The sequence below is a fragment of the Lagopus muta genome, chromosome 9 (genome assembly GCF_023343835.1).
Source record: "Lagopus muta isolate bLagMut1 chromosome 9, bLagMut1 primary, whole genome shotgun sequence".
In the NCBI taxonomy this organism is placed as follows: Eukaryota; Metazoa; Chordata; class Aves; order Galliformes; family Phasianidae; genus Lagopus; species Lagopus muta.
The window spans coordinates 491742-516381 of record NC_064441.1 but is presented as its reverse complement, the minus strand read 5'-3'; the positions used below and the strand labels follow the sequence as shown (position 1 = coordinate 516381).

At 50.8% G+C, this 24640-nt stretch overlaps 2 protein-coding genes across 19 annotated transcripts in view; one reads left to right on the top strand and one right to left on the bottom strand.

Annotated features, from left to right (window-relative positions):
* Nucleotides 1-1330: 1330 nt before the first annotated feature.
* IGSF10 (immunoglobulin superfamily member 10) lies at nucleotides 1331-16108 on the top strand. 4 transcript variants are annotated; one of them, XM_048955503.1, is made up of 7 exons: nucleotides 1331-1692; nucleotides 2041-2426; nucleotides 3928-4057; nucleotides 4928-5318; nucleotides 5802-9971; nucleotides 10586-11477; nucleotides 12196-16108. In XM_048955503.1, exons 2-7 carry the CDS (start codon nucleotides 2236-2238, stop codon nucleotides 14102-14104), a joined length of 7683 nt encoding a protein of 2560 aa, XP_048811460.1. In that variant the 5' UTR covers nucleotides 1331-1692; nucleotides 2041-2235; the 3' UTR covers nucleotides 14105-16108. The 4 variants fall into 4 exon arrangements, with proteins under 4 accessions (XP_048811460.1, XP_048811458.1, XP_048811457.1 ...); XM_048955501.1 differs by lacking the exons at nucleotides 1331-1692; nucleotides 2041-2426 and adding an exon at nucleotides 3337-3405; XM_048955500.1 differs by lacking the exons at nucleotides 1331-1692; nucleotides 2041-2426 and adding an exon at nucleotides 3337-3405 and having other exon boundaries at nucleotides 12193-16108.
* A 109-nt stretch (nucleotides 16109-16217) lies between these two features.
* MED12L (mediator complex subunit 12L) overlaps nucleotides 16218-24640 on the bottom strand; it is a 102404-nt gene continuing 93981 nt past the window's right edge. For 9 of the 15 annotated variants that reach the window (XM_048955504.1, XM_048955513.1, XM_048955506.1 and 6 more), the window contains 8 exons: nucleotides 23561-23769; nucleotides 21978-22028; nucleotides 21161-21250; nucleotides 20642-20853; nucleotides 20005-20161; nucleotides 19536-19598; nucleotides 17227-17311; nucleotides 16218-16930 (listed from right to left, as the gene is read on the bottom strand). In XM_048955504.1, the coding sequence (XP_048811461.1) occupies nucleotides 16881-16930; nucleotides 17227-17311; nucleotides 19536-19598; nucleotides 20005-20161; nucleotides 20642-20853; nucleotides 21161-21250; nucleotides 21978-22028; nucleotides 23561-23769 (917 nt within the window). In that variant the 3' untranslated portion in view covers nucleotides 16218-16880. The remainder of the gene's footprint in view (nucleotides 16931-17226; nucleotides 17312-19535; nucleotides 19599-20004; nucleotides 20162-20641; nucleotides 20854-21160; nucleotides 21251-21977; nucleotides 22029-23560; nucleotides 23770-24640) is intronic. The other 6 variants (XM_048955508.1, XM_048955509.1, XM_048955515.1 and 3 more) reach the window with 4 other exon arrangements.

The following is a 24640-nucleotide window of genomic DNA, read 5'->3' as shown; positions in this document are numbered from 1 at the left end:
TTTTACATACGTGCATTCAATTTTAATGCAGTTTTTCAAGTACGTGTTTTTGGATAACGCTCTCAGAAGAAACCTCAGTCCCTCTTCTGCCACAAATGATGGAGACATACCAATCATTTGTACATCTTCACATCACGTTTACACAAAGAACAGCATCAGAACGCATTGCTCTGGAAGTGCTGATCTCAGTAATCCAGAAGAACAAAACAGCTCATGAGAAGAATTCAGCCCTTCAGAGAGGAATTAAGCTGTAGTGGGATGTTAATTGTAACCCTGCCACCCTTTCCTTATCAGTCAGAGAAGCAGCATTCGGCGGATGGGGCAGGGCGGTCCCACGTTCCTCCTGGCCATGAAGGTAACAGTCAGCAGAGAACAGACAGCAGTGCTCAGCCGAGCTGTGCTGCCACTGCAGAAAATCTGCACAGCAGTGGTGAGACGTGATGAGGAGTCCCTTAGGCAGATCTACTATGGACTTACACAGAGCACTGGGTATTGATCTGCGAGAAAGCGGCCGCTGCCTGTAGTGGGTAGGAGCCTTTCTGGAGCGTGTGACTTCTGCTGCAGGTAGCATACGTGCTCCTTGGACAAATGTTTTGGTAGAAGTTTAGCAACTGTATCAAACACAACCACCAATAATCCTTTTCAGGCAGATAACAGCAATACTTCCGCAGGAGGTCTATGTGACATGGTTAAGGTACTTGTTTTCTGACTCCTCACTAATTTGGGCAGAGTCCAAACGTGCGATGCAGTGTCTGAGAGGTGGCTGAACCATCCATGTGTCACCCGGAGCACCAAAACTCAGCAGCTGTTTGCTCTGCAAAGACAGAAATGATGTCGTGGCGGAGCAGATGAGACACCAGCTGCGTGCTGCACGTCCCACCCACTGACCTCAGTGTAAAGGGACTGAAAAGCTGAACAGAGCCAAGGCGCCAAGGGGCTTTAGGCTGTACTGGGGCAAACTGAGGGCTGGGGGAGAACCTCTGACCTGGTGGGTCTTGCTGGTAGAAGCGATGGTGTTGGCAGATACCAACATTGAGTAAGACACTGCGAAAGGAGAAAGAGGCCACGGGCCCTGCAGTGGCACCCTGAGATGGGTTTCCTCAAAGGTCCCAGCTCCTAATTCTGTGCCAGAAACTTCCCTTGGATCAGAGGGCTCACATTTAACTTCACGTAACGCTGACTGCATACAGACATAATCATTTAGCAATAATTAAGGCACCTTTTAAAATGCATTAGTAAGGTCTCACAGCTTTCGAGCCATGCGGCGATGCCCTAACCTCCCCTAACAGCCTTTGCACAGAAGCATGCCGCCGATTAAGCTTACCGCTGTTACAAACACCATCCAGCAAAACACGAGGAGCTGAAGCATCGGCGGAGGAAGATCACTCCTCGAGGCAGCTGGGAGTTTGCAGTGTCACCGGCGGCTGCCGGGGGGGAAACCACGGGAGAGCGTTCGCTCCCAGATGCCAAATCTCGGCGGTGCCGTTCCTTCCTTGCCTCGGGGGAACGCTCCAGCCGAGCCGCGGGGGTCCGCGGGCCCCGGAGCGCCCAGAGCCGCGCAGAGCCGAGCCCGGAGCCACGACCCCCGCCTGCCAGCAGGAGGAGGAGGCAGCGGGCCGGGTTGGGCTGGGCTGTGCCGACCGCTCCTGTCCCGGCCCCGGGGCAGCGCCCGCCGGGGCTCCGCTGGCGCAGGTAGGGGGACAGGACAGGTGCCGGCTCCGCTCCCGAGCGCGGCCGGGCGGGGGGAGGCGGGGGGCGGAGGGAAGGTGCGGCGATGCCGCGAGGGGCTTTGAAATTAGTGACACTCGTTTGGAGTAATTACTGGCACGAAAGGAGCTGACGTGTTCCTTCCCGAGGACAAATTGCTAGCAGATTTATAAACGGCCGGACCGCCGTGGAGTATCGGCGGCCACATGCGCGGCTCCGACTTTTTCTCCGTCGCGACGTTACGCGTTACCTGCAAGCGGCGGCGCGGGGTGCGCGTCTCCGTCAAACGAAGGGCGTGCGGCCGCTTCTTCAGAACGACGCGTTTTATTTCAGCGATCCGAAACCCGAGAGCAGAACCGAGAGCTTCGGCTCAGCCCGGCGGGCCGGCGCTCCTTTGAAGCCGCGAAGCTTCGTCGCCGGGAGCGGCACGGCACGGCGGCGCTCCGAACGCGCGGCTTTGCTTCCCGTGCGGGAGGATCTCGTCCGCTCCCCGCGCCGTGACAGCCGCCCCGCAGCGGTGCCCGCACGATGGGCGCCCCGCGCCGCTGTTGGCTGCGGCCGCTGCTCGCCGCCTGCCTGGCCGCCCGCCTGGCCGCGCTGCCCGCCGCCTGCCCCCGCCTCTGCGCCTGCTACGGCCCCGCAGAGGTGCACTGCACCTTCCGCTACTTCACCGCCGTCCCTCCGCGCATCGCTCCGGACGTGGAGCGCATCAACCTGGGGTACGTTCGGGTCGGCGCCGCGCCTCTGAGCGGGTATCTTTCAGCGCTCTGCTCCGCCAAGTAATAACTGAGAGTTCCCAGCCGTAGGGCTAGAAACTAACCCGGGCGGGGAATGAAACTTCGGTGAGTGGTTTGCATTATTCAGAGGTGGCCGCAACGAGGCAATGAGAGCTAGAGAAGTGTAAGACCTCCAACACTGTGCAGAAGTGTGATGGATGCAAGAACCTTAAAAAGTTTTGGATTTAAATGAGTTCTTTTACATTATCTGAATATCTTGCATCTGTAACATTGAACTCTGAAGGGGTCTGAAGCAGAGATAATTCATTCTAGGAAAATGAAAATGAAATGGCTCCAGTGGGGCCAGAAACACAGCACAAGTGTTCAAATCTTCAAAGACTTATGCTGTGACTTCAGAATGTCATGCAATACTGTTTTCTACACTGTTATTTATCCAGCTTATGGGAAATAGCATTTATCTGAATACTTCAGACACCAAAATGATCCAGTTTAGGTGATCAGAAGGAGCAGAAAATAGATTACACACAGGCTTGACAGGTCTGTCAAAGGGCTTTCCTGCAAGCATCCTCTGCCATGAGCCCAATGGCCACACAGCAGCCATGTCTGGCAGCCCCAGTAGCACTTTGGATACACATGGCCTTAAGTTGTCCAAAGGTGTACGTGAAAAAGACAAAAGGAGGTTTCCACGGGAGCTTTTCCCTGCCCTGCTGCCGGCTCCCTGGTCACAGCTCCCTTTTCCTTCTCTGGTTTGGCAGCATTTCCCAGGAGAGCGGTGTATGAAGGCCTACAGCTCAGCACCAGCACTTCTGGAGGGCTGTGGTTGCCCAAGGACGTGTTTGCAGCACTCACTGCTATGACAGACAGGCCAGCTATCTAACTGGGGAATTAATCTCTGCTCATGACCACTGGGCACGGGAGTTGTGATGGCTGTGTGAGAAGCAGATCAGGCCGTGTCAGCAAGGTAGGATGTAGAGGAAATGAAGGTCCAGAAGCACTCCTGAAAAGAGCAGAGGGTGGCAGGAAGGGCAGCAGAGGACAGCGAGACCCTGCAGGGCTGCAGCTCCACGGTCAGGGGCAGCGCTCAGTGCGGGCTGTTCTCACACTGCAAAGGAAGCCTTTCCAGGTCTTCTCCATGACAGTACGATGCAGAAGGGCAATGCCGTATTGCAGCCCTCTGCCATTACACGCAGCCCTTGCCCTGGTCCCTGCAGCCCCAAACTGGCATTCTTGTCTGCATGTTGTTGCAGTTATTTCCCATATCCAGTTGGAATACAGCCTTCAGGAAGCTGCCTGGGACAAGTTAACAAACTCTGTGCTAAGGAGAACAGATGACTTACATAAAACTTCATCCTCGCTATCAGAAGCGCTGCCTCCCTTTACACATTTCAGAGAGTTTTCTTTCATTTTTGGTTAGTTTCCTTTAAAACAAGACGTGTGGCTGTCTGACACAGCCAGGTCAGGTCTGGGATGCTGTCTGTTCCAGGTACAACAGCTTGCTCACACTGACTGACACGGACTTTGCCGGCCTGGAGAAACTGGAGTTACTGATGCTGCACAGCAATGAGATAAACGCAATCCCTGAGAAGGTGTTCAGGGATTTACGTTCACTACAGGTAAGGACGACGTGTTGGAGATAACCCAGCCTTAGCTTCCATTATGACCTTTAGGCAATCAGACAGCAATACCAGTCTGGGGGAGCAGCCCAGCCGCCTTCAACCTTTTGGTTTCCTGTTCCTAATGGTATCCCTGTGAAAGGTAAGGACATCCAACAGCCACCTCACGGGAAATGCCTTTCCTTCCCAGGTGGGCATTCAGGTGTAGCATCAAGAGAGAGATGAACACTGGCACATATCTGACATAATATCTTAACTGGCAGCTACAATTGAGACTTTCTTCTATGTGAGGAAGGCTGCAGAGCTCCAAGTACTGCATCTGCAGTCTTCAATTAATCAGTCACAGCTAGTATGGCATCCATCTATCCTGTATCTGTATTTGCCATCTAGATAGTCATACACACAGGAGTAATTGAACGATTATTTATGACCAACCATTCCCAACCAATTCCATGTCAAGTTAACAGTTACTCTCCAGTTAAATTTCAATCCAGAGCTGTTGTTAATAATTACAGAGAAGTAAAACCATTGTAGCTGTGACCATTTGTGACCATGAAAGACGTGAAGTGCTCAGAAAACACAGCGGTGACTCGATTGCTTTGGAGTATGAGAGGTGAGGAGGGAGAGACAGAAAGCAGCTAACGGGTGAGTGTGCACATCTCCAGGACCCAGTAACCCTCGTGAAGGCCACTCCTGTGCCGAGAGCTCAGCTGTTACCTTGCACAACCACAAATAATTCCCGTACAATTCCCAATAACGCTTTTTTCCCAGCCATTTGCCCTGCTGGTCTGTTGCAGTACTTCAGAGCAACCACCAATCCGAATGGCCTGGGAGCCTTACAGCAATGTAACGTCGCTTTTTCGTCAACAGGTCTTAAAGATGAGCTACAACAAGGTCAGTGTTCTTCAGCAAGATGCTTTCTACGGTCTGAAGAGCTTGGTCCGGTTGCACATGGACCACAATGAAATTAAATTTGTAAATCCCAACGTTTTCTATGGCCTCACATCACTGAGGTTGGTCCACTTGGAAGGAAATCTCCTGAAGCAGCTCCATCCAGACACTTTTGTCACCTTGAGCTACCTCCAAATATTTAAAGTATCCTCCATAAAGCACGTACACCTGTCTGATAACACGCTGACCTCGCTACCACGAGAAATGTTTTCCTACATGTCTGAGCTGGAGAGCATTTACCTCCATGGGAACCCATGGGCCTGCGACTGCGATCTACAGTGGTTTGCAGAATGGGCAGAACAGAGGCCAGGTGAGCTGACGGCTTTGCTTGTTCTTTTTAATCACCTTACAGCATCTTCTTGCTGGTAGCACCGTCCTTTATTTATTGACATACACTCCTAGGGAAGACTGGAAATACAATGGCACCTGATATATCTCTAATTGTTCGAATGCTGATGATCGACCTGCTGACACCTGCTGTCAGTCTTCCAGAGGTACTGGATGCGTTGTTATTTGTGCTACACCCCTTGAATATCACAGCAAATTAACTGACATAAAGCAGAAGCAGCTACATGAAACTTGTCAGTCCTTTACAGCAGCCAATGACCCCTTTGTGAACAGCAGGCCATTACAGCACGCCTGCACCAATCCTTCGCACTTCTATTATTTCTTATTTTTACCCCCTCTACTCAAAACGTTACTCCCCAGCATCTGCTTTGGTTTTGTTTGTTTGTTCAACTTCTAAGAGTCCTGATCCTAATGCTAAAACTAACTGTGTTTTTCTTTCCTTCAGATGTCATAAAGTGCAAAAAAGACCGAAGTTCTGGTGCTCAGCAATGCCCAGTGTGTGCCAGCCCCAGGAACTGCAAAGGGAAGAACTTTGTGGGTATTCCTCCTGCAGCTCTGACCTGCACTAAGCCAGTCATACATCACACCCTGAAACTCAAAAACCTCACAGTGCCAGAGGATGGGGATTTCAGCTCTGTATCTCCCAAGGACTTCCTAGCTCCCATAGGATCTGTGGTTCTGAACATGACTGACCAAGGAGGAAATCGAGGTAACTTGGTTTGCAACGTTCAGAAACCAAAAGAAATGTCTCCCATCTCATTTGACAAAGAGGACAACGTCACAGTCCTCAGAACATCATTCTCATCATTTCTCGTGTGCGACATCGCCTACGGACACATTCAGCAGCTGTGGAGCATACTGGCCCTGTACAGTAATTCTCCCCTCAAACTCGACAGGAGTGCCGTCACAGCTGAAACACCTTTCATCATTTACCAATATAAGCAAAACTACTCTGAAAAAGATGAACTTTTTACCAAGGTGGAGGCTGAACTCAGAGCTGAACCATCGTGGTTAATGCAAAACAAAGTGGCACTGCAGCTTGACAGGACAGCAACCACTCTTAGCACGCTGCACATCCAGTACTTCACTGATGCTGAGATAGTTTTGCCCACCGTTGACCAAAAGAAAGTGGGAAATAACTGGACAGTGATCTCCAGGGACAACAAAACACAAACAGAGCACACTGTTCCAGTCGGGGGAACCGTACAACTGGACTGCCAAGCAATCGGGCAGCCAGCTCCTGCAATAGAGTGGATATTGGCTGATGGGAGCAAAGTCAGAGCCCCTTATGTCAGTGAGGACGGCAGAATTGTAGTAGCAAAATCCGGGACATTCACGTTACGAACAGCTGATGCGTTTGACTCTGGGCTCTATCACTGCATAGGCACAAATGGTCACGATGCAGATGTCCTCACGTTTAGAATCACTGTGGTTGATCCTTACGTGGAACACAGCAGTGTAAATGGGGCCCAATTTTCCACAGCGGTTGGCAGCATTCTGGACCTTCCCTGTACCTCTGCTGCTGTTCCAGATGCTGCCATTAGTTGGGTGTTACCTGAGAGAGTGGTTCTTCACCACTCCGTAAGAAACAAACAGATTTTTGGCAACGGTACCTTAAGAATACAGGGGGTAACAGAGCGAGACAGCGGCTACTTTAGATGTGTTGCAGCCAACCAGTACGGTGTTGATGTTTTGATTTTCCAAGTGCTGGTTGGAGAGGACAAAAGCACCCCACAGAAAGCACCCGTGGCTGCGGGAGAGTGGGCAGAGAGCGATGGCTCTGGCGATGCAGCGCTGCCCTCAGGTAGAGGAAGGCAGAATTCCTCAGCTGCCCTGCTGAGCTGGACGGGTCAGGAGCCCAGTGCCCCAGCACACAGACAGCAGGGCACACACAGCACCCGCACTGGCAGCGGCCACAGGAGGATGACGAGCCGTCAGCACAGGGACAAAGCTGGCAGGAGGCTCAGGGGGCATCGAAGGCGCTTTGGCTCCTCAGCCAAGAGAGCCAACCCCCAGCGCTGGGCGGCCTTTCTGGAAAAAGCAAAGAGGAACCCACCCAGGACAGAAAAACAAGAAGTGGAGACAACCCTGCCTGTTCAGGTCCGTGAGTTCTCAACGGTGCCTGCGGATGAGGAGGAAATGTCTGGTGCTGCCATCTCTCCAGAACAAGAGTTCATGATAGTGGTAACAGAGGGGGCCACCATGTCTTCCCTGGGGAGCACAGCTGGAAGCACAGCCCCTGCAGGGGCCGGGACCCCCCCACCCGCTCCCTTCCCACAGCCCAGCCCATCCGTCAGCCCCACACCAGCAGATCTAAACCCTACGACCACGACCTCAGACTCATGGGAAAGACCCAATTTAAGCCAAACATCAGCAAGCAGTGGGAAGCAATCGATGGCAACAGAGGGAGCGAGCAGAACATCTGCGCTCATCAGTGCTCAGCAAAGATCAGCATCTCCTGGAGAACATAACAGTCTGCATTTAAAGGCTGCATCTGCGACAACCACGGGGAATGTTACAGACAGCAGCACACCTGCAACTTCCCAAAATGCAGTGGGTGAAATGCATGGTTTTACAGAGTTTACTGATAAGATTTCCACCAAAACAGGTGGTCAGGCATCTGCAGCAACAATCAGCAAGCCAAACTCTGAGTTTGGTCACATTCACTTCCACAGTGCTCAGAAACCTGTAACTCCTGCACTACCACTGGGCCCAAACATCGTTACTCATCAGCACGCTCAAATCATTCAGGATGTGGCAACCCACACACCTCAGGCCCGGCAACAACATGGGAGAAGGAGGAAAGTTTCTGCTAGGAGAAAAATGGTCAGGCCAGGACATCTTCTGAGTATGAGAGAGCACAGGCGCAGTTCAGGGAAGCAAGGCTCTGCTGGAGGGAGAACAGCTATTGCTCCAGCTGTCCTGCTGAGTTCAACACTCAGCCCTAACGTGCCCACCTTCAACAACTCACACAGCAGCATCAACCCGCTCAGCCCAGAAGCGCCTCTGTCCTCCCCCTCTACTACAGATATGTCCTCAGAGCACTCAGAAGGCACAGCTCGGAGCGCAGCATTCCTCATGGAAGAGGACAGTGCACCCACTGCAAGGCAAGGAGCCGCTTCCACCGCACTGCCTGTAGTTACTCAAAGTACCAGAGATGCTGCCCAGAAGGAAGCAGAGAGCAGAGCTCCATGTCACAGCAGCACTTACAAAGCACAGCCTGTTAGCAGCAGGCTGCCAACGTCTGCAACCTGCACAACTCACACTGCAGAAATCACACACATGATGAGCACAAGGACTGCTTCTGCTCCCCCAACGGTCTTCTCCAGATCCTCATCCAAAAACTCCCAGGGAGGAAAAATTATAAGAGCACTTCTCTTTGGAAATGGCACACAAAAGGAAGTGCAGAGGACAGGTGCACTTCCACCAACAGAGGTATCAGTCTTGCTTCCTGAAACTACAGCAGTGGCATCGAGACCCCACGTCTCTCCTTTGCCCTTCACACCCATCTCAGCGGGTGTCGATCCCATCCCATCTTTAGGCAAACCCGCTGACAGCAGCAGTACGTCAGAGAAGCCCCCTGACTGCAGCCCTGCAATGAGCACAGCTGGAGGAACGGGCAGAGAGAGTCCAAAGGCAACAACTACAGCTTCTACGGCTCCTCAAAAAGCATTCAGAACAGGAAGAAGGAGAGGCCAGAGGAGGAGGCGGCCCCCTAAAACAGCTCCTTCTCAAAGCCCAACCACGGGCGCCCGCACTACAGCAGACTCAGCCACCCCAGCTGCAGCCAGCCCGCCTGCTGCGTCCAACAGGCACGCGCCTGCAGCAGCGGGGTCTGACAGCCCACCTGCAGGCTGGGTCCCAGCTCTATGGGCTCTGCCCCCACCAGGCACAGCACAGCACGGGCCCACGACAGCCCCGCAGACAGCAGCGGCCCCCAGCATGGTGGTGAGCACCCCTCCTGCGTCACTGCTGCCCCACAGCCTTCAGCCACAAACCCCCACTGCAACAGCCCCAACCCCCCCGCTGCCCTCAGAGCCTCTGGGAGCCAAGCGAGTGCATCCTGCTGCAGTCAGTGCCGCAGCGCGCTCAGAATCTGCTCAGCACCTCAAAGCTTCCACCCCAGCGGCTGAGCGGCCGCACCTGTGGACAGACAAGGAGGCCACTCAAGGCAGCCCCGTGGCACGGCCCCTGGACCCGGGCAGCACCGAGCTGAGCAGCAGAGCTCTGGGCACCACGGCTCCAAGAGAGCAGCGTCCCACCTCAGCACCGTCCATGGGGGGAATCGGTGCTGGGCTGCCATCTGCAGAAAGGGGAGGCAAAACCTCAACAGTTAACATGCCGACTGTGTCAACACCATGGCAGGTGGCTGCTCCACATGCGTACCTGTGGGGCAGCTCTGCCGATGGCTGGTCTGACCAGAGACAGCATCACAAATCCACCACCAGCATCCCTCTGTCCTTGTTCTCTTTAAGCAGAAACTATTTCACAAAGCCCAGAATAATTGGAGGAAAATTAGCTGCCTTCACCGTGCTGGCCAACTCAGATGCTTTCATTCCGTGTGAAGCTACGGGCAACCCCCAGCCAACAGTAGAATGGACCAAGATCTCCCCAGGTAAGCTCGGCAGCTCCGGGTGCCACAGTCTGGCAGGTGGTTGGCATGCTGCAGGCAGTAATGCTTGCCTAGGAATACCATGAAGGACCAGTTATGGCACAAACTAAGAAATAGTGAGAAAAATGACATCCCAGCATGCTTGCTGGAGTGCCTTAATACTGACTACGAAACAGTGGCTAAGGGAAATGTTAAATATGTGCATACGTAAACAATAACCTTGTGCTTACTGTGAGAAGATTAAAGCTCTTCTTGCACATTACTTGCTGCTTCAGAGCAGTCAAATGAACATAATGAACCATGACATCAAGTTATTGCAAGGGCAAAACATTTACCAATTTGCAACACCTGCACACAACTGAACCAAAGTACTTCTGGCTACACAAACCCTTACCTGCAGTATCGGAGTCTTGTCTCTACCAAAGAACCTAGATTTGGTTTTCTTTTGAAGCTTTTCCACTGCATACGTAGGATTTATTATTTCTCCCTTTCTTACCACCGCTGTCTTGGGTATTTGGGCAGCGTAGCCCAGGATAAGGAAAGCGTGTACGGGTACAGAGCAAAACAAGGCGGGATGGAGAGGTCTGATGCCGTGCTGTTGTCCCTCCCTCCTGCAGAGACTGATGCCCCAGCGAGTGGCAGCAGGTGGTCGGTGCTGCCCAACGGCACGCTTGCCATCGCGCGGGCAGCCCTGCAGGACGGCGGGCAGTACTGCTGCACCGCCACCAACGCTCTGGGCACAGCACGGCTCCTGGCCACGCTGGCGGTGGTGGCCTACCCGCCCCGCATCGCTGGTGGCACGCGGCTCCTCACTGCCCACGCCGGGACGCCCGTGGCCATGAGGTGCCTGGCTGAGGGCAGACCTCCTCCCTCCATCTCGTGGGTTCTGGCCAATGAAACGCACGTTTCCAGCTCTTCCCAGGGAAATCAGAAAGTTCTCGTGCAGCCGGATGGCACCTTAATGATCAAGGACGTCACGGTTTACGACAGGGGCCTCTACACATGCACGGCCACAAACCCAGCAGGCACCGACACGCTGAATGTGAAGCTGCAGGTCATCGCAGCACCTCCCGTCATCGTGGAGGAGAAGAGACAGCAGATCACAGCTACGGCGGGGCGAGACCTGAGCCTTCCTTGCACCGCAGAAGGGAATCCTCAGCCCCGCGTCCACTGGGTCCTCCCCGAAGGGATGGTGGTGAAGCCCCTGCAGTTTGTGAATGCCGGGGTGCTGCTGCTTCCCAACGGCACCCTGCGGCTCAGCGGCATCGCGCCCACCGACAGCGGGAACTACGAGTGCATCGCCACGAGCTCCACGGGCTCGGAGCGCCGGGTGGTGACCCTCACTGTGCGGCACCGGGACACACTGCCAAGGATAGCTGCCGCCTCCCAGGGCATGACCCAGCTCAGTTTTGGGGACAAACTGCTGCTGAACTGCACGGCCACAGGGGAGCCCCGGCCCAGGATAATCTGGAGGCTGCCATCCAAGGCGGTCGTAGACCAGTGGCACAGGTAGGAGCCTGTTTTCTCCCCAGCTCTTGGAAAACTCATGTGCTAGCATCTCCAGTGCTGGTGTGAGGGAGTGGAACGTCACTGGAACGATCCATTAAGAGCTAAATTCACTTCTGAACACAGCTCTGTAGTACCAACAGCAGCAACCTCCTGGCTGAAATCATGGCAGAGTGAAAGGCAGCACATTCCAGCACCAGTGATGTTCTCAGCCCCTGCTGCCTGCAGGCTCGAGCTGAATGCAGGCACAGGAGGAAGAGAGGTGCTTAAAGCAGAGGTGCATTAGCAAGGATGTAAAGAAATACCGTGCAAAATCAGCTCAGGCTCATTGTAAGCATTTAGCAACTCCTGAAGGACCCAGCCCCATTATGTTTCTTTCATCCACTGCAGGCACCCAGATTTGATTCACCACCATTTACATCCCAACATTGTGGGAAAAAAGCCTTGGTATTTTCAGTAAAGGAAAGAAGTCTAGGAATACGGAAGTGCTGAAACATGAGCGTAGTGCCTTTAAAAATGTACTTAAAGTAGCCAGGTATCTGATACAGATTATATACTATGAGGAATTTTTAATTTATGAAATACAACTTTAAATTAGGAAATCAAGGAGCAAAGCTCACTCCATACTTAACAAGTTAATAGTGTAAGCCACTTCCAGCACTCAGTATTCACCTTCAGAACTTTGTTCCATAATTCTTTTCCTCTTTCTCCCCCACAGCAGAATGGGAAGTCGAATCCATGTGTATCCCAATGGATCCCTGGTTATCGAGGCAGTTACTGAAAAGGATGCGGGGGACTATTTGTGTGTCGCAAGAAACAAAATCGGAGATGATCTGATACTGATGAAAGTCAGCATCACAATGAAACCAGCCAAGATTGACCAGAAACAGTATTTCAAGAAACTGGTGCCCTACGGAAAAGATTTCCAGGTGGACTGCAAGGCCTCCGGGTCCCCTGCACCAGAAATATCCTGGAGTTTGCCGGATGGGACAGTGATCAACAACGCGATGCTGGCAGACGACAGCGGACACAGGTCTGGCAGATACGTCCTCTTTGACAACGGAACGCTGTATCTCAACAGAGCTGGAGCAACAGAGGAGGGAGATTACACCTGCTACGCTCAGAACACTCTGGGGAGAGATGAAATGAAAATACACATCACAGTCGTCACGGCAGCCCCTCGCATAAAGCAGAGTCACAAGACGTACATTAAAGTGAAAGCCGGGGATACGGCGCTGTTGGACTGTGAAGCTGCTGGGGAACCTAAGCCAAAAATATTCTGGTTGCTGCCTTCCAGTGACGTGATCTCCTCTTCCACAGACAGGCACCTGCTGCACACTAATGGCTCCCTGTCAGTCCGCCGAGCCAAGCTGCTGGATGCTGGGGAGTACATGTGTGTTGCTCGTAACGCCGGAGGGGATGATACAAAATTGTATAAACTGGATGTTGTTGCGAAACCACCTATCATAAATGGCTTATACACAAACAAAACGATCATTAAAGTGACTGCAGTGAGGCACTCGAAGAAACAAATCGACTGCAGGGCAGAAGGGACGCCTCCCCCCCAGATCATGTGGATCATGCCCGATAACATTTTCCTGACAGCTCCGTACTACGGCAGCAGGATTGTCGTGCACAAAAACGGAACACTCGAAATCCGGAACCTAAGGCCTTCTGACACAGCAGATTTCATCTGCGTGGCACGGAACGACTGGGGAGAGAGCATGCTGGTGGTGCGGCTGGAGGTACTGGAAATGCTAAGGCGACCCATGTTTAAAAATCCATTCAATGAAAAAATAATAGCAAAACCTGGGAAAACAATCACACTGAACTGCTCTGTGGATGGAAACCCTCCACCTGAAGTAAGCTGGATGCTGCCCAATGGCACGTGGTTCTCCAAGGGGACCAGGATGTCTGAGTTCCTCCCAGGAAGCCATGGAACCCTTACCATCCACAACCCCAGCAGGGACAAAGCTGGGAAGTATCGCTGTGCAGCTAAAAACCAAGTTGGCTACATTGAAAAGCTGATCGTCCTGGAAGTTGCTCAGAAGCCCACCATCCTCGTTTACCCCCAGGGGCCAATGAGGGGCATCAGCGGGGAATCGTTGTCGCTTCACTGCCTGTCCGACGGCAGCCCCAAACCCAGCACGGCGTGGACTCTTCCAGGTGGCCACGTGCTGGACCGACCTCAGATCAACAGCAGACACATCCTGCTGGAAAATGGCACGCTGGTGATACGAGCAGCTACCATTCACGACAGAGGGAATTACGTGTGCAAGGCCCACAACCCCGCCGGAGATCTGTCTGTAACCGTGCCTGTCACCATTGTAGCCTATCCTCCGAGGATTACAAACAGACCCCCGCAGACCATAAGTACGATGCCTGGTGCGGCAGTTCAGCTCAGCTGCACAGCGCTGGGAATACCAAAGCCAGAGATCACATGGGAATTACCTGACCGCTCCGTTCTCTCTACAGGTAACCGCGGCCGAGCACCTGGCAGTGAACTGCTGCATCCCCAGGGGACGCTGATCATCCAGAACCCCCGGCCGTCAGACTCTGGAACGTACAAGTGCACAGCAAAGAACCATCTTGGCAGTGATTTCACAGTCACATACATTCATGTCATTTGAAATAAGAAATACGGAATGAGTGATTGGTAGCAAGTATACAGCTGGACTGAGTTCATTCTTGGAATAAGTTTAATCAAAGGCAGCCGAAGGCACATAAGTGCCTAAATACATTAACAGGATTCACTCTGCAATGAGCACACCAAAAAGAAAAAGGAAACTAGATCTAGCATTGCCATCCAGCATTGATTCAGTGATCGAAGGGACCTAAATAAAACTGAACTTGAGGCACTTTTGCCCTGCCAGCAAACTTGGAATATTGAACGATATTACTTTCTAGAAATGTACCTAGAGAACTTCCGTACAGGACTGATGTTTTTAAACTAGATTAATAATGTTCACATTGTGTGGCATGGATCAGAAAGGAAGAATGTCCAAGGACCAAAGAACAGATTTTACTGTGCTGCAGATTACCTTCTTAACATGTTAGATTATTTGGTACATTTTTATAAAATAAACACTCCCTGGTGAAACAAGCAGTGAAGACTGATTCACGGTCTTTTGTGCAGAACGTTGGGAGGATGCATTCAGAAGAATTTGGGCTTTAGTCCAGGTTGGCATCATTTTCCAATTATCACAACATTTCTTTTAAAGATTTCTCACTTAGAAAACAATTACATCAGTCTGCATGTCAACTGAGAATTTTGCTTTCTCCATGCACTGGGTAGGTCTAAGGAGAGACCTTTTGCCTTCAGAACAGAGGGAAATGGACACACATGCATTCTGCGCAACCGAACGGTGAACTGGACTGGTCAAATAACTATCAATCAGTAACTCCAGCTCTGAGTGTCTCACTCACGCTCTTCCTAGGAGCGTTAACACCAGGACAGAAGGGCCAGAAGAGCCTTTCCCCCTGAACTCACCAACTGGGGACTCACGTGTGCCATGGAGGGGACCACGCTGCCCTGCTGTAGAGCAGAGCAGGGACTGGTTGGTGAAAGCACTCCCTTCTCATTACAGGAAGCCTAACAGACACGTGGAGAGCTCAGGGTCACCATCCCCCACCTCACCAAGACTAGCTCTTCACATCCTTTAAAATAACAGCAGAGAAGTTTGAGAAGTGTAACGTACCTCTTCTGGGATAAAACATCCTTCGCTCATAGGACAGTCTGCAGTGAAACTCAGTGCTACGCAGCGTCCGAACCTCCGCAACAAATCCCTCAGCAGCGGCTGATGAACACACAAAGTTCTCATGAGTGAGAAAGTGCCAACAGCTACATGCAGATTCTGTCCTCCCATTTAACCACGTTATGATCGAGCTGGAGATTTTACTTATTTGTTCATTTAAGAGTTCATACTCAGCTGAGGCAGCCTTTGTGCTGGCATGACCATTTCTGAACATCAGCTGCACGTGGTCTGCTGTGTGCTTCCTTCCACACAGGCTGGGTTACACCAATCTCACCTGTCAGCATCTGTGACAACTTTATCTGCTATGAAGAACAGTACACTTCCACTGGGGATAAGAAAATCCACGTAAGAACAAAAAAACAACAAAAAACAACTGAAACAATTTTTATGTAAGTTAGACTTATCTGATCACTTTAAAAGACAATCAGAATCTACACGTTAACTGCTTTATATGATTAAATCTTGTAAGTGGGATAACATAAGGCAAATATAACAGCTTACAGCTTGAACAACTCCTGCTGTTGTAGACAATACCGAAGTTACGATTAGCACAAAGTTCTTAACTTGCTGGCCAACCCAGAAACATGAAGGAGAGCATCATGGTATTATTTATACAGCTTCTGCACAGAGCTCATTTCTGCAGTTAATCTTGATTCACACAGAACCAACATTACACCATGGCCAGAAATGAAGCATCCAACCCAGACTTTTGAGCAGTTACCACACCAAGTCAGTAAAAAGGACGCACCGATAAGAGGCACAGCAGGGCAGGGGCACGCAGTGCGGGCAGGTGGCAGCCCCAGAAATGGCAGAAAGGACTTTTTCAGCCCCTCTTTGTGAAACCCAGGGTGGGATTTCCTCACTGAACCACCCAGAGCCAAACAGACCTGCCTTCCTGCCGGCCCACAGCCCTGCCCAGCCCTCAGCGCTCCTCCAAGGATCACCAAGGGCCGGGATGTTACAAAGACCACATATGAAGAAATGCTGCTACTTTCAGTTGGTTTATTAACATTACATTGTGGCTTTTAATATAAACTTTAAGAAGTTCTAATACAAGCAGTAAACCCACTTCAGCACCTTCTTACCACAATGAGAGCAAGAGAGAATTGGTACTTTAAACAAAGAACTTTATAAAGTGCGTATGAAAATTACAGTCAAATAAACACAATTCAAATCAACGCTTGTTCTACCATCAAACAAAGAGGCGAACATCTTAATGAACAAATCAACTGTTATGCCAAGGTCAGGAGTGCCTTTCAATTCAGCAGTTTGGTCCAGTGCAGTTCTTAAAAAAATAAATAGTAACAACAACAGAATGTTTCCCACGGATAAACAAACAAACCCAACATTCTTTGTCCTCTTTAAAAGGAACGGGACCTAAAAAGCACCAAATTCATAAAATCTGCAATAACATTCTTCAGATAGGTCCACAAGTCCTTACATTTAAATCTAATTAAAAGCAAAGAAACTCGAACCCCCGCGAGAACCACCTCGTTACACACTCACATCAACTGCAGCACGAAAAATAATTACCAAAATAATAAGAGAAGGAAATGAAGGTTTCCTTTCTAGCAATAAGTAGTGCATTGGATTTCGAATGTTCTGTTCTGCAGTGCAAACGGAACGTTCCGCCTCCTTCCCACCTTTGGGCTCAGAAGTGTGAAGGATGCCCATACTGGTTCACTCCCTGCGGTTGGTTACCTGGTGACAAAGCAAAGGAACGAGCTGCACAGAACGCAGCGCACCGCGTTTCAGCAGCAGCGCGCCGTCGGTCGCTGCCACACAGCAGTGAGGCGAGCGGTGGGGCAGCAGTGCGGGCAGCCGGCCCCTGCCATGGCCCTCCGTGACCCACAGCCCCAGATGCACCGGCTGCAGCGCCGCGCTGTGACACGGCTGCCGGGTGCAGGGCCTGCTGCCAGCCACCAACAGCTCCCACGTTAGTGGGACACTACTGCACATCCCCCCACAGACGGACGGACAGACACAGCTGCACTCACTGGAGAGCTGCTTCTGCAGCTGCCGGACCAGCGCTGCCGTCTGCTGCTGCTGCTGCGTCTGCTGCAGGCCCTGCCTCGGGAACTGCTGCGGAAAGACAGGTGGCAGAAATCACAGCATGAGCACACACTGGTAGCCCAGAAAGCAATGCTCCCATCCCAGCTGAGCCCACCATTGGCTGCTGCAGCACAGATCTCCCAGGGACGGCTCCGGGCCCTGAGCCCAGCAGGCAGTGTGACCAGAGAGCGGCCGGCAGAGCGGGGAAGGATGGCGAGAGGCAGAGCTGCCCAGCAGCAGGTCCTGAGCACGTGTTCACAGCGGAGCGAGGACACAGGAAACACGCTCAGAACCCCCAGGACATGTTTTCTTCATGCCCTGACATTTCACATGTCTCCAATGCTACTACAGGTGTCATAGTGTGCACTGCTGGTCTCCCCATCCTTTCCACCCCTGCAGAGCCCGGTGTTATCCTGCACATCGCTTTCAGCAACTTTGCTCTCTGTCTTGCTCAAAGCCACGGATAACCAGAACTGCTCATCAAAACTAATGTCCTTTTGGCAGCTGTAAACACCCTTGTGTAGCTGAAGAAACTTCTAGGAAGATGTTTCTCTCAGGACAGTGGCACTTCAAATGACATGAAGGATAAGCACAAAGAAGAGCTGTTCACGTGCTGCAGTGCTGTGGCTGCTGGTTCCACTGTGGTGGAGAATACTCAGCATGTGCCAAACCTCACTCTGATCTGAGCACAGCCCATGGGAGCAAGGCAACCCTCCCACAGCACACTGTTATGTGTGACAGAATCAAACACTGACAGCTTCCAAAGAAATCTGCTGCTAATGAACTGAATTGTGCCTTCAATCCTTTCGAAAGCACCCTTTGGTGTAAATTCATGAACTTCCACAAATTTGTACGCTATCTACACTGCATCAAAGCAGAATTCAGTCTCTAACTGGTACACTTGACAGCATGTGTTTTTTCCCTAGCTGAACAGCCCATGCAATGTATTTCTCTGCGACACCAGGCAGGAGAACAAGCACTGTTCTGTTTTCGGTGCTTCTACCCATCAGCCAGAAGAAAATCACTATTAATAACTTAATAGGTCAGCTACCTGTAGGTCAGACTCACAGAATCATTAAGGTTTGAAGACCTCCAGGATCATCAAATCCAACTGCCAACCCATCACTGAAGTACATATCTGTTCAGTCAAGCTGCTAAATCACAACAGATAAATTTGGGCGGTCAGACCATCTGAAGCAATGGTGCCGCTAGGATGGGTTCCTCTGGAGTCAGAAGTGGTGCACAGCAGAGGTGTTTCCTCCCTCTGGAAGCACAGATGTCCCCTGCATGAAGTGAAACCTGTGTGCCAACTGCCTGGGGCTGCCAAGCACAGAAAGCTGATGGCACAGCTCTGACACCTCCCTGCTCCTGAGGGACTGCTGTGCCGGCTGCTGAAGTCAAACTGTCACCACTTACTGAACTACCTATTTACTGCAGGGCCTTGGAGCTCCCTTGGTCTGTCTTCAAAATCCGACTGCTTTTCTTCTTGTTAGATCTGATGAAAGGACATGTGCTTCTACTTACGTGCTTTTTTTTCTTTTACATATAGCATCCATACTCTCTCTTAACAACACACCACCCAGCCTCACGTGCTGCCTGAAGTGCAGCGCAGTGACACTCGGTGGCAGCACACACTGCGCAGATCCGCTGTTTCTCTCAGTGAAACCCTGGCTAACCAAAGGGACTTCCAGGGCTTTAGGAAGACTTCAGCTTATTTTTCTCTGTCTGAAAACCAATCCTTTACTTAAAATATATTGTGTAATCCTCTGACTCTAGTAACTGCTGAGGTTAGTGAAACGTATTAACCACACACCAGGGCTTCCTGGGGATGTGAAACCCACATGGAGTGCTCTGCTGCTGGAGGAGCGGGTGCCTGGCAGAGCTCTGCCTCTGTGGCAACCCATTAGAGGCAGTCTGCTCAAGACAAGAATACTGAGAAAAGCTTAGAAATGGATATAAATGATCTTTCAGTAGTGATCAGATGAAGACCCCTCGTTTATCACTCCTCCCACACCTGCATACTGCCTTTTGGTTTCTCTGTCAAATTGCATTAATGCCTTTGGACTTGGCAGCTGGCAAATTTAGTGTCGCTTGTATTTTCTCAATTTTTCCAGACCAACCTTTTCTAATTATCCTCTTAAACACGTCTGGAAAAAATGGCCATGTCCAGGAAACACAGACAACAGCATTGCAAATTCAATGTAAGCTTCACCCAGTCTGCCCCTGCCCCATGCTCATCATCCATCCCACTTACCAGGGGCTGCTGTGGCTGCACGGGCTGGAGATCAAGAGTCTGCTGCTGCTGCCCCTGCTGCATCTGAAAGAAGATAGGCCCTGAGACAGCAGACAACTGCACACACACAGCACCTCGGGGAGCATCCCTAAGACAGCACCACAGCTGCTCATGGCCAATGTATGGGCTGGGACCTGGGCTTGCACACAGGAGGTCCCAGGAGGTGTGAGCCTGCTGGTGCTCCAGCTCTGCATCGTCAGCTGCACTGAGCTGAGACATCTGTAATAACCAAAATACATTCCAAAGCTGGTATGTTTAATTTATTACACCAAAATGTCCAGATGAAATGCACCACCATTTGTCAGGATTGGGCACAGATATCCATTGAATTACAATGGAAACATGGAAATAATTCCAAAGGACCAAGGAAGGATGCATGCATTCCCCGCAGAGAAGCGCCTGCAGCCTTCAGGGCAGTCGGGTTCCTCACCTGGAAGAGTCTCTGCTGTCGGATCTGCTGCTGCCTCTGTCGCATTTGCTCCTGGGGCAGCTGTGCTGAGCTCAGGCTCGGATGGGTACGTGTGGTAGATGTGCTGTCCAGGCCTGCTCCTATCAATGAGTTTGGCTGCAAAGGTTGATGGGTCAACCTGGTTGAAAAATAATACAATAAGTAAAAGGTATTCTACTTCACTTAAAGACAGAGCAGAGATAGTCTAGGAGCACTACTAAAAGCTGTAACATCAGGCTTCAACAGATTTGAAAGATGCAAGTTTTACAGGATGACTACTGTTCCAAATAGGAATGCTTCAAGAAGTACCCAAACCAGAAGCTGCACCATCCTACCACGCTGCAGGTGATGCAGGCAGGACACCATTTCACTCTTACTCTGTTAGAAGGAGCAATGAGCCTCTACATTTCAAGCAAGCACTCTAATAAGCATTGAAGTGTTCTCTGAGAAAAACATCCATAGTTAATTACATTTCCAGAGATTCAAAACAGATTATAAAGACTTCTTACTTCCTGAAATAATGGAAAAAAACTACCAAGCATGAAACACTTTGGACCTCTAGATCGAAGTCACGGTTAAACCTTGCAAGGTTACAGCTCCCAGAAGGGCAGAAGCTCACCGCTGAGCGCCCGCCACGGGCTGCATGTAGGCAGCTGCCTGCTGCTGAGCCACGCCACCCGGCTGCCCCGGCCGCAGCCGCTCCATCAGCACGGGGCTGGAGTGGGCCGTGTACGTCCGCGGGGTGTAGCCAGGAGAGAGCACCACGCTGCCAGGCTGCTGCTGCTGCAAGGGCATCGGGGTGCTGTACATCGTGTACCCGTGGGGCATGCCCTGCATGGAAAGCAGGCAGAGAGGAGCTTCATGTTGGAGTTACATAAACCAGCGTCATTGTAAAAGAGGTCACATTACAGACTTGGCACTGAAGTATGCTCGTCTTCTACCAGAACATCACTGGGGAAAAATGCGCAAGTTACAGCTATTTACAGCTGTGGCATGCACAGAGCAGCGAGCTCCCATGGCCGAGCATCACACCACCCTGGGGCACAGGCACCATCCCAGCCTCCAGCACAGCCAGCCTGGAAGGGAAGGGGCTCAGTTTCACTTGTTGCTGTGCACTCACTGCAGAGCAGTGCAGTACCTGTGCTTGCTGAAGCCCTGCGTACTGCGGTAGCTGCGGCGTGGGTCGGACTTGCGGGGTGAAAAGAGCAGCGGGGTCCATCGGCTGACCCTGCAAGACACACGTGGTCAGACTGGCCCTGCTCCTGACAAGACAGCAGGAGCAGGGAGAGGATCCCCTGTTCCTCCAGAAGTGCCTGGCCCTGAGCTGCTTGTGGAGCAGGGGCAGGGCTGGCCCTGACCTCTGGCACTTCTCCACCACTGCAGCACTGCAGCTATCTGCCAACAAGGCTGCTGCTGTTTAAAGGGCAAGTGCCCTTTAAAATGGAGTTTTGCAAAGAATTTCTCCTGCCTTAGGAGGAAGAAAGTTCACATCACAGACACTGACATCACCTCTTTTCCCCAGGAATGACTGAGTTTTGTGAAACATCAGCACAGATCTCTAAGCAGCAGAGGGCCCAAAGCAGGGCTGCTCCCACTGCATGCCCTGCCCAGCACAGGGCTGCAACGCCGGGCAAAATGGGAGAGCACAAGCCATGCTTGGATGGATGTGGTGTCAAGGAGCACTGAGACTGCTGTGACCTCTCACAGTGAGAAACACAACACCTTCTGAAGAGGAAAAAAACAGTGATGATGCAGTTATTGGGAATGTTTGTAACAAAAATATTTTGTGTGTGCAAGTATATTCACAGCCTTTTCCATGCAGCCACCGCACTGCTGAGCCATGAGGAGTGCCCAAAGCAAATCATTCCCATTAAAAGCAGAGTGCAGCCGGCGTGTTGGAAGGAATGACTGTTTGTGCAAAAGAGAAAGAAAGTTCACAATCCCCAAGCAGTTACCATTATGTTGTCAAAGCCATCCTGAAGGGATACAGCAGAGCTACTGACATCCTGAAGGAAAAGGACAGGCAAGAAAATAGCAAGCAATACAGACAATACACATTCCTAGGCTCAGAGTTCTGGTGGAGCAGCACAGCACCCTCACAGTGCCCACCTGACTGCACCCACAGTACATGGTACTGGAAATGATGTCAGAGTCCTTCTGGGTGTTCCATGACACTAATAAGCCTCAGTATTTTTATAACATTTATGAAACACCGAACATGGAAAGGACTCCCTGCCATCCACAAGAGCCTACTATTGCTACGTATAACATGCAACATTTTTTGGACAAAGCACGCTCTTTGCAAAACCTGCACACAGCCCTTCCTGTAAAAGAGCACTGCAGATTGGTTGGTACAAACTGGTGTCACAGAACCATCCTCTCCATGGGCTCAGGCTGAGCAGGGAGTTCCATTCTCCAGCTGTAGAGATATGAAATATAAGGAAACCTTCCCTACTGAAGCTTGGCCAAACAACCTACGTCACATAGGAGCAGTGCTCACAAGTTGTCTTGTTCCTCTCTTTCCAAACACTCCGTGCAGGCACACACACCTGCGTAGCATTTCCTGCCCTGTCACCAGGCAGTGCACCCCGGGACCCCGTTGTGCATGGTGCAGGGCAGCGAGGCTGGGGTTGGACCTGGTGCATCTCCAGGTTGGGTCTGGGCTTTGTGTGCATCACAAGAGAGAAAGTGAAGAAGGACGACAATGATGATGAGGGAGCTCCAACGGAATGCACAGCATGAGAGGAACCACAGGGTACCTGCTGAAAACTCTGCCTGCCTTGAGCAACCTATGCACATCACAGAGTGTGAAGGCAAGAACTTAGCATAAGGACAGTGCAAGATACATGACCTCAGAGATGGTAGGAAAGGGTACAGAAGGGCCTTAAAAGTGAGCAGTTACTAGTTGTACCACCAACTATGGTACACACACTGTTGTTTGTCTGGGATAGGAAAACCAATTTTCGTCTCTTGACACCATCAATTCAGCAGCAGGCTGCTGTAACCATGTCCTAAAAACTAGCTCAGGCTCCAAAAGGAGCTGCACAGCAGGCATATGTGGTTTCGCACATGGCAACATTACACTGCAAAGCATTAGGAGAAAATATCAGGTGCTTCTAGAGAACATGCACGCCTGTGTGCATGTGTATGGAAACAGCTTCTGATGGAATTCTGGAATTCCAGGAATTTTCCCTGGAATTTTTGTAGGTAAGGAGTACTTGCTGCTGACTGGTATTGTAGTGGTACACAGCACTGTGCCATTCCATCAGCAGAGCCACTGGTGAAACAACAGGAGACTGCTATAACATCAAATACGAGAAGCAAAATCTGATTTTAGGGAACAGAGTGAAAATAGAAGGGGCTACGAGACCCAGGGGCAGGAACTATGACAGTGATGACCCCACTTAAGCAATACTTAAGAATTTACTACGACTGTAAATGTCAGCTGGCTCCCCACTCGGTAAGCCTACGCAGGGCAAGCGGCCTCAGCAGAAGGTAAGAGCTGTGCTGCTCATCAGCCCTGGGGCTTTGGACAAACCTGCTGGAGAGACCGTGCCTGTGCTTGGTGCCTGAGGAGCCGCTGCTGCTGCTCTTGCTGCAGGAGTTTCATCTGGAGCAACTGCTGCTGAGGTGTGACTGCGTGGAGGGAGGGCGGCTGCAGCACGGAGCGCCGCTGCAGCATGTTGGACAGGGCCTGCTTCGTGTTGGCTGGGACGAAGGAGCTCGTCGGATCCAGCCTGGAACCACCTGAAAGCACCCAGAGCACAAACATTCAGCTGCATTCTGTGCAAAAGCTGTCAGTACAGATCGCTGCTAACTCACTGGCTTCCACTTGGTTGGCTCTACATAATGATGGTAAGCTCATCTCCGTAAAGGAAGGCAAGGAACTGAACTAAACCAGATTTCTGGCTGGAAAAATTAAAAGGGCAAAAGAGCTCTGAAAGCTACCACTTGCAAATGAGAATGGAAAGTAAAAAGGCTATGGGCTGCATCCTCTACGTCACACAGAATGTTTGACTGCTACTGAAAAGCAAAAATTACATGCCAGATCAAAAACACAGTAGGAACAGCTCATCATGTCAAACCATGTTATCATTAGATGGCAGTAATTAATGCATTTTGTGCTGCCTGATAGAAAAATATGGACCTATAGGTCCATAGGCTTAGAAAGGTACATCTTCTCCACTTCTTTCTTTCTGCTTTTTTAATGATCTTTTCTTAATTTCCTAGACACTGTCTGGTATTCTCTGAAGACTTTTATGCATCTTAAATGCAGATTTAGTTACATTTGGAGCTTTAGAAAAAAATCTCCGACATTTATAACTGGAAGCAAACGTCTACGTGTCTGTGCATAATACCTGAGGAGAGCAGAACATCTATCCTTCAAAACATCTGCTACATATAGCTCTAAAATACATCGCTTAAATTGTTTACACCCTGCCTGGAAGAAACAAAACAAATGTACAAAAAAAAAAAAATCAGCTCAACCCAAATGCTGGAAAAATAAAAAAAAGTCAGCCTGCTGATTATTTATTCCATCTTGTAGATGTTAAATTAGCCACCATGGCTCTTGGTCTGGATCAGATAAGAAATGAAATAGCCCCAAGGTCATCTGTTC

Bases quoted from the DNA above. Each gene is read 5' to 3' on its own strand.
- IGSF10 (XM_048955503.1), top strand. From the start codon at position 2,236: ATGGGCGCCCCGCGCCGCTGTTGGCTGCGGCCGCTGCTCGCCGCCTGC. The intron at 5,319-5,801 runs GTGAGCTGACGG...TCTTTCCTTCAG, and splicing joins ATGGGCAGAACAGAGGCCAG to ATGTCATAAAGTGCAAAAAA. The intron at 11,478-12,195 runs GTAGGAGCCTGT...CCCCCACAGCAG, and splicing joins GTCGTAGACCAGTGGCACAG to AATGGGAAGTCGAATCCATG.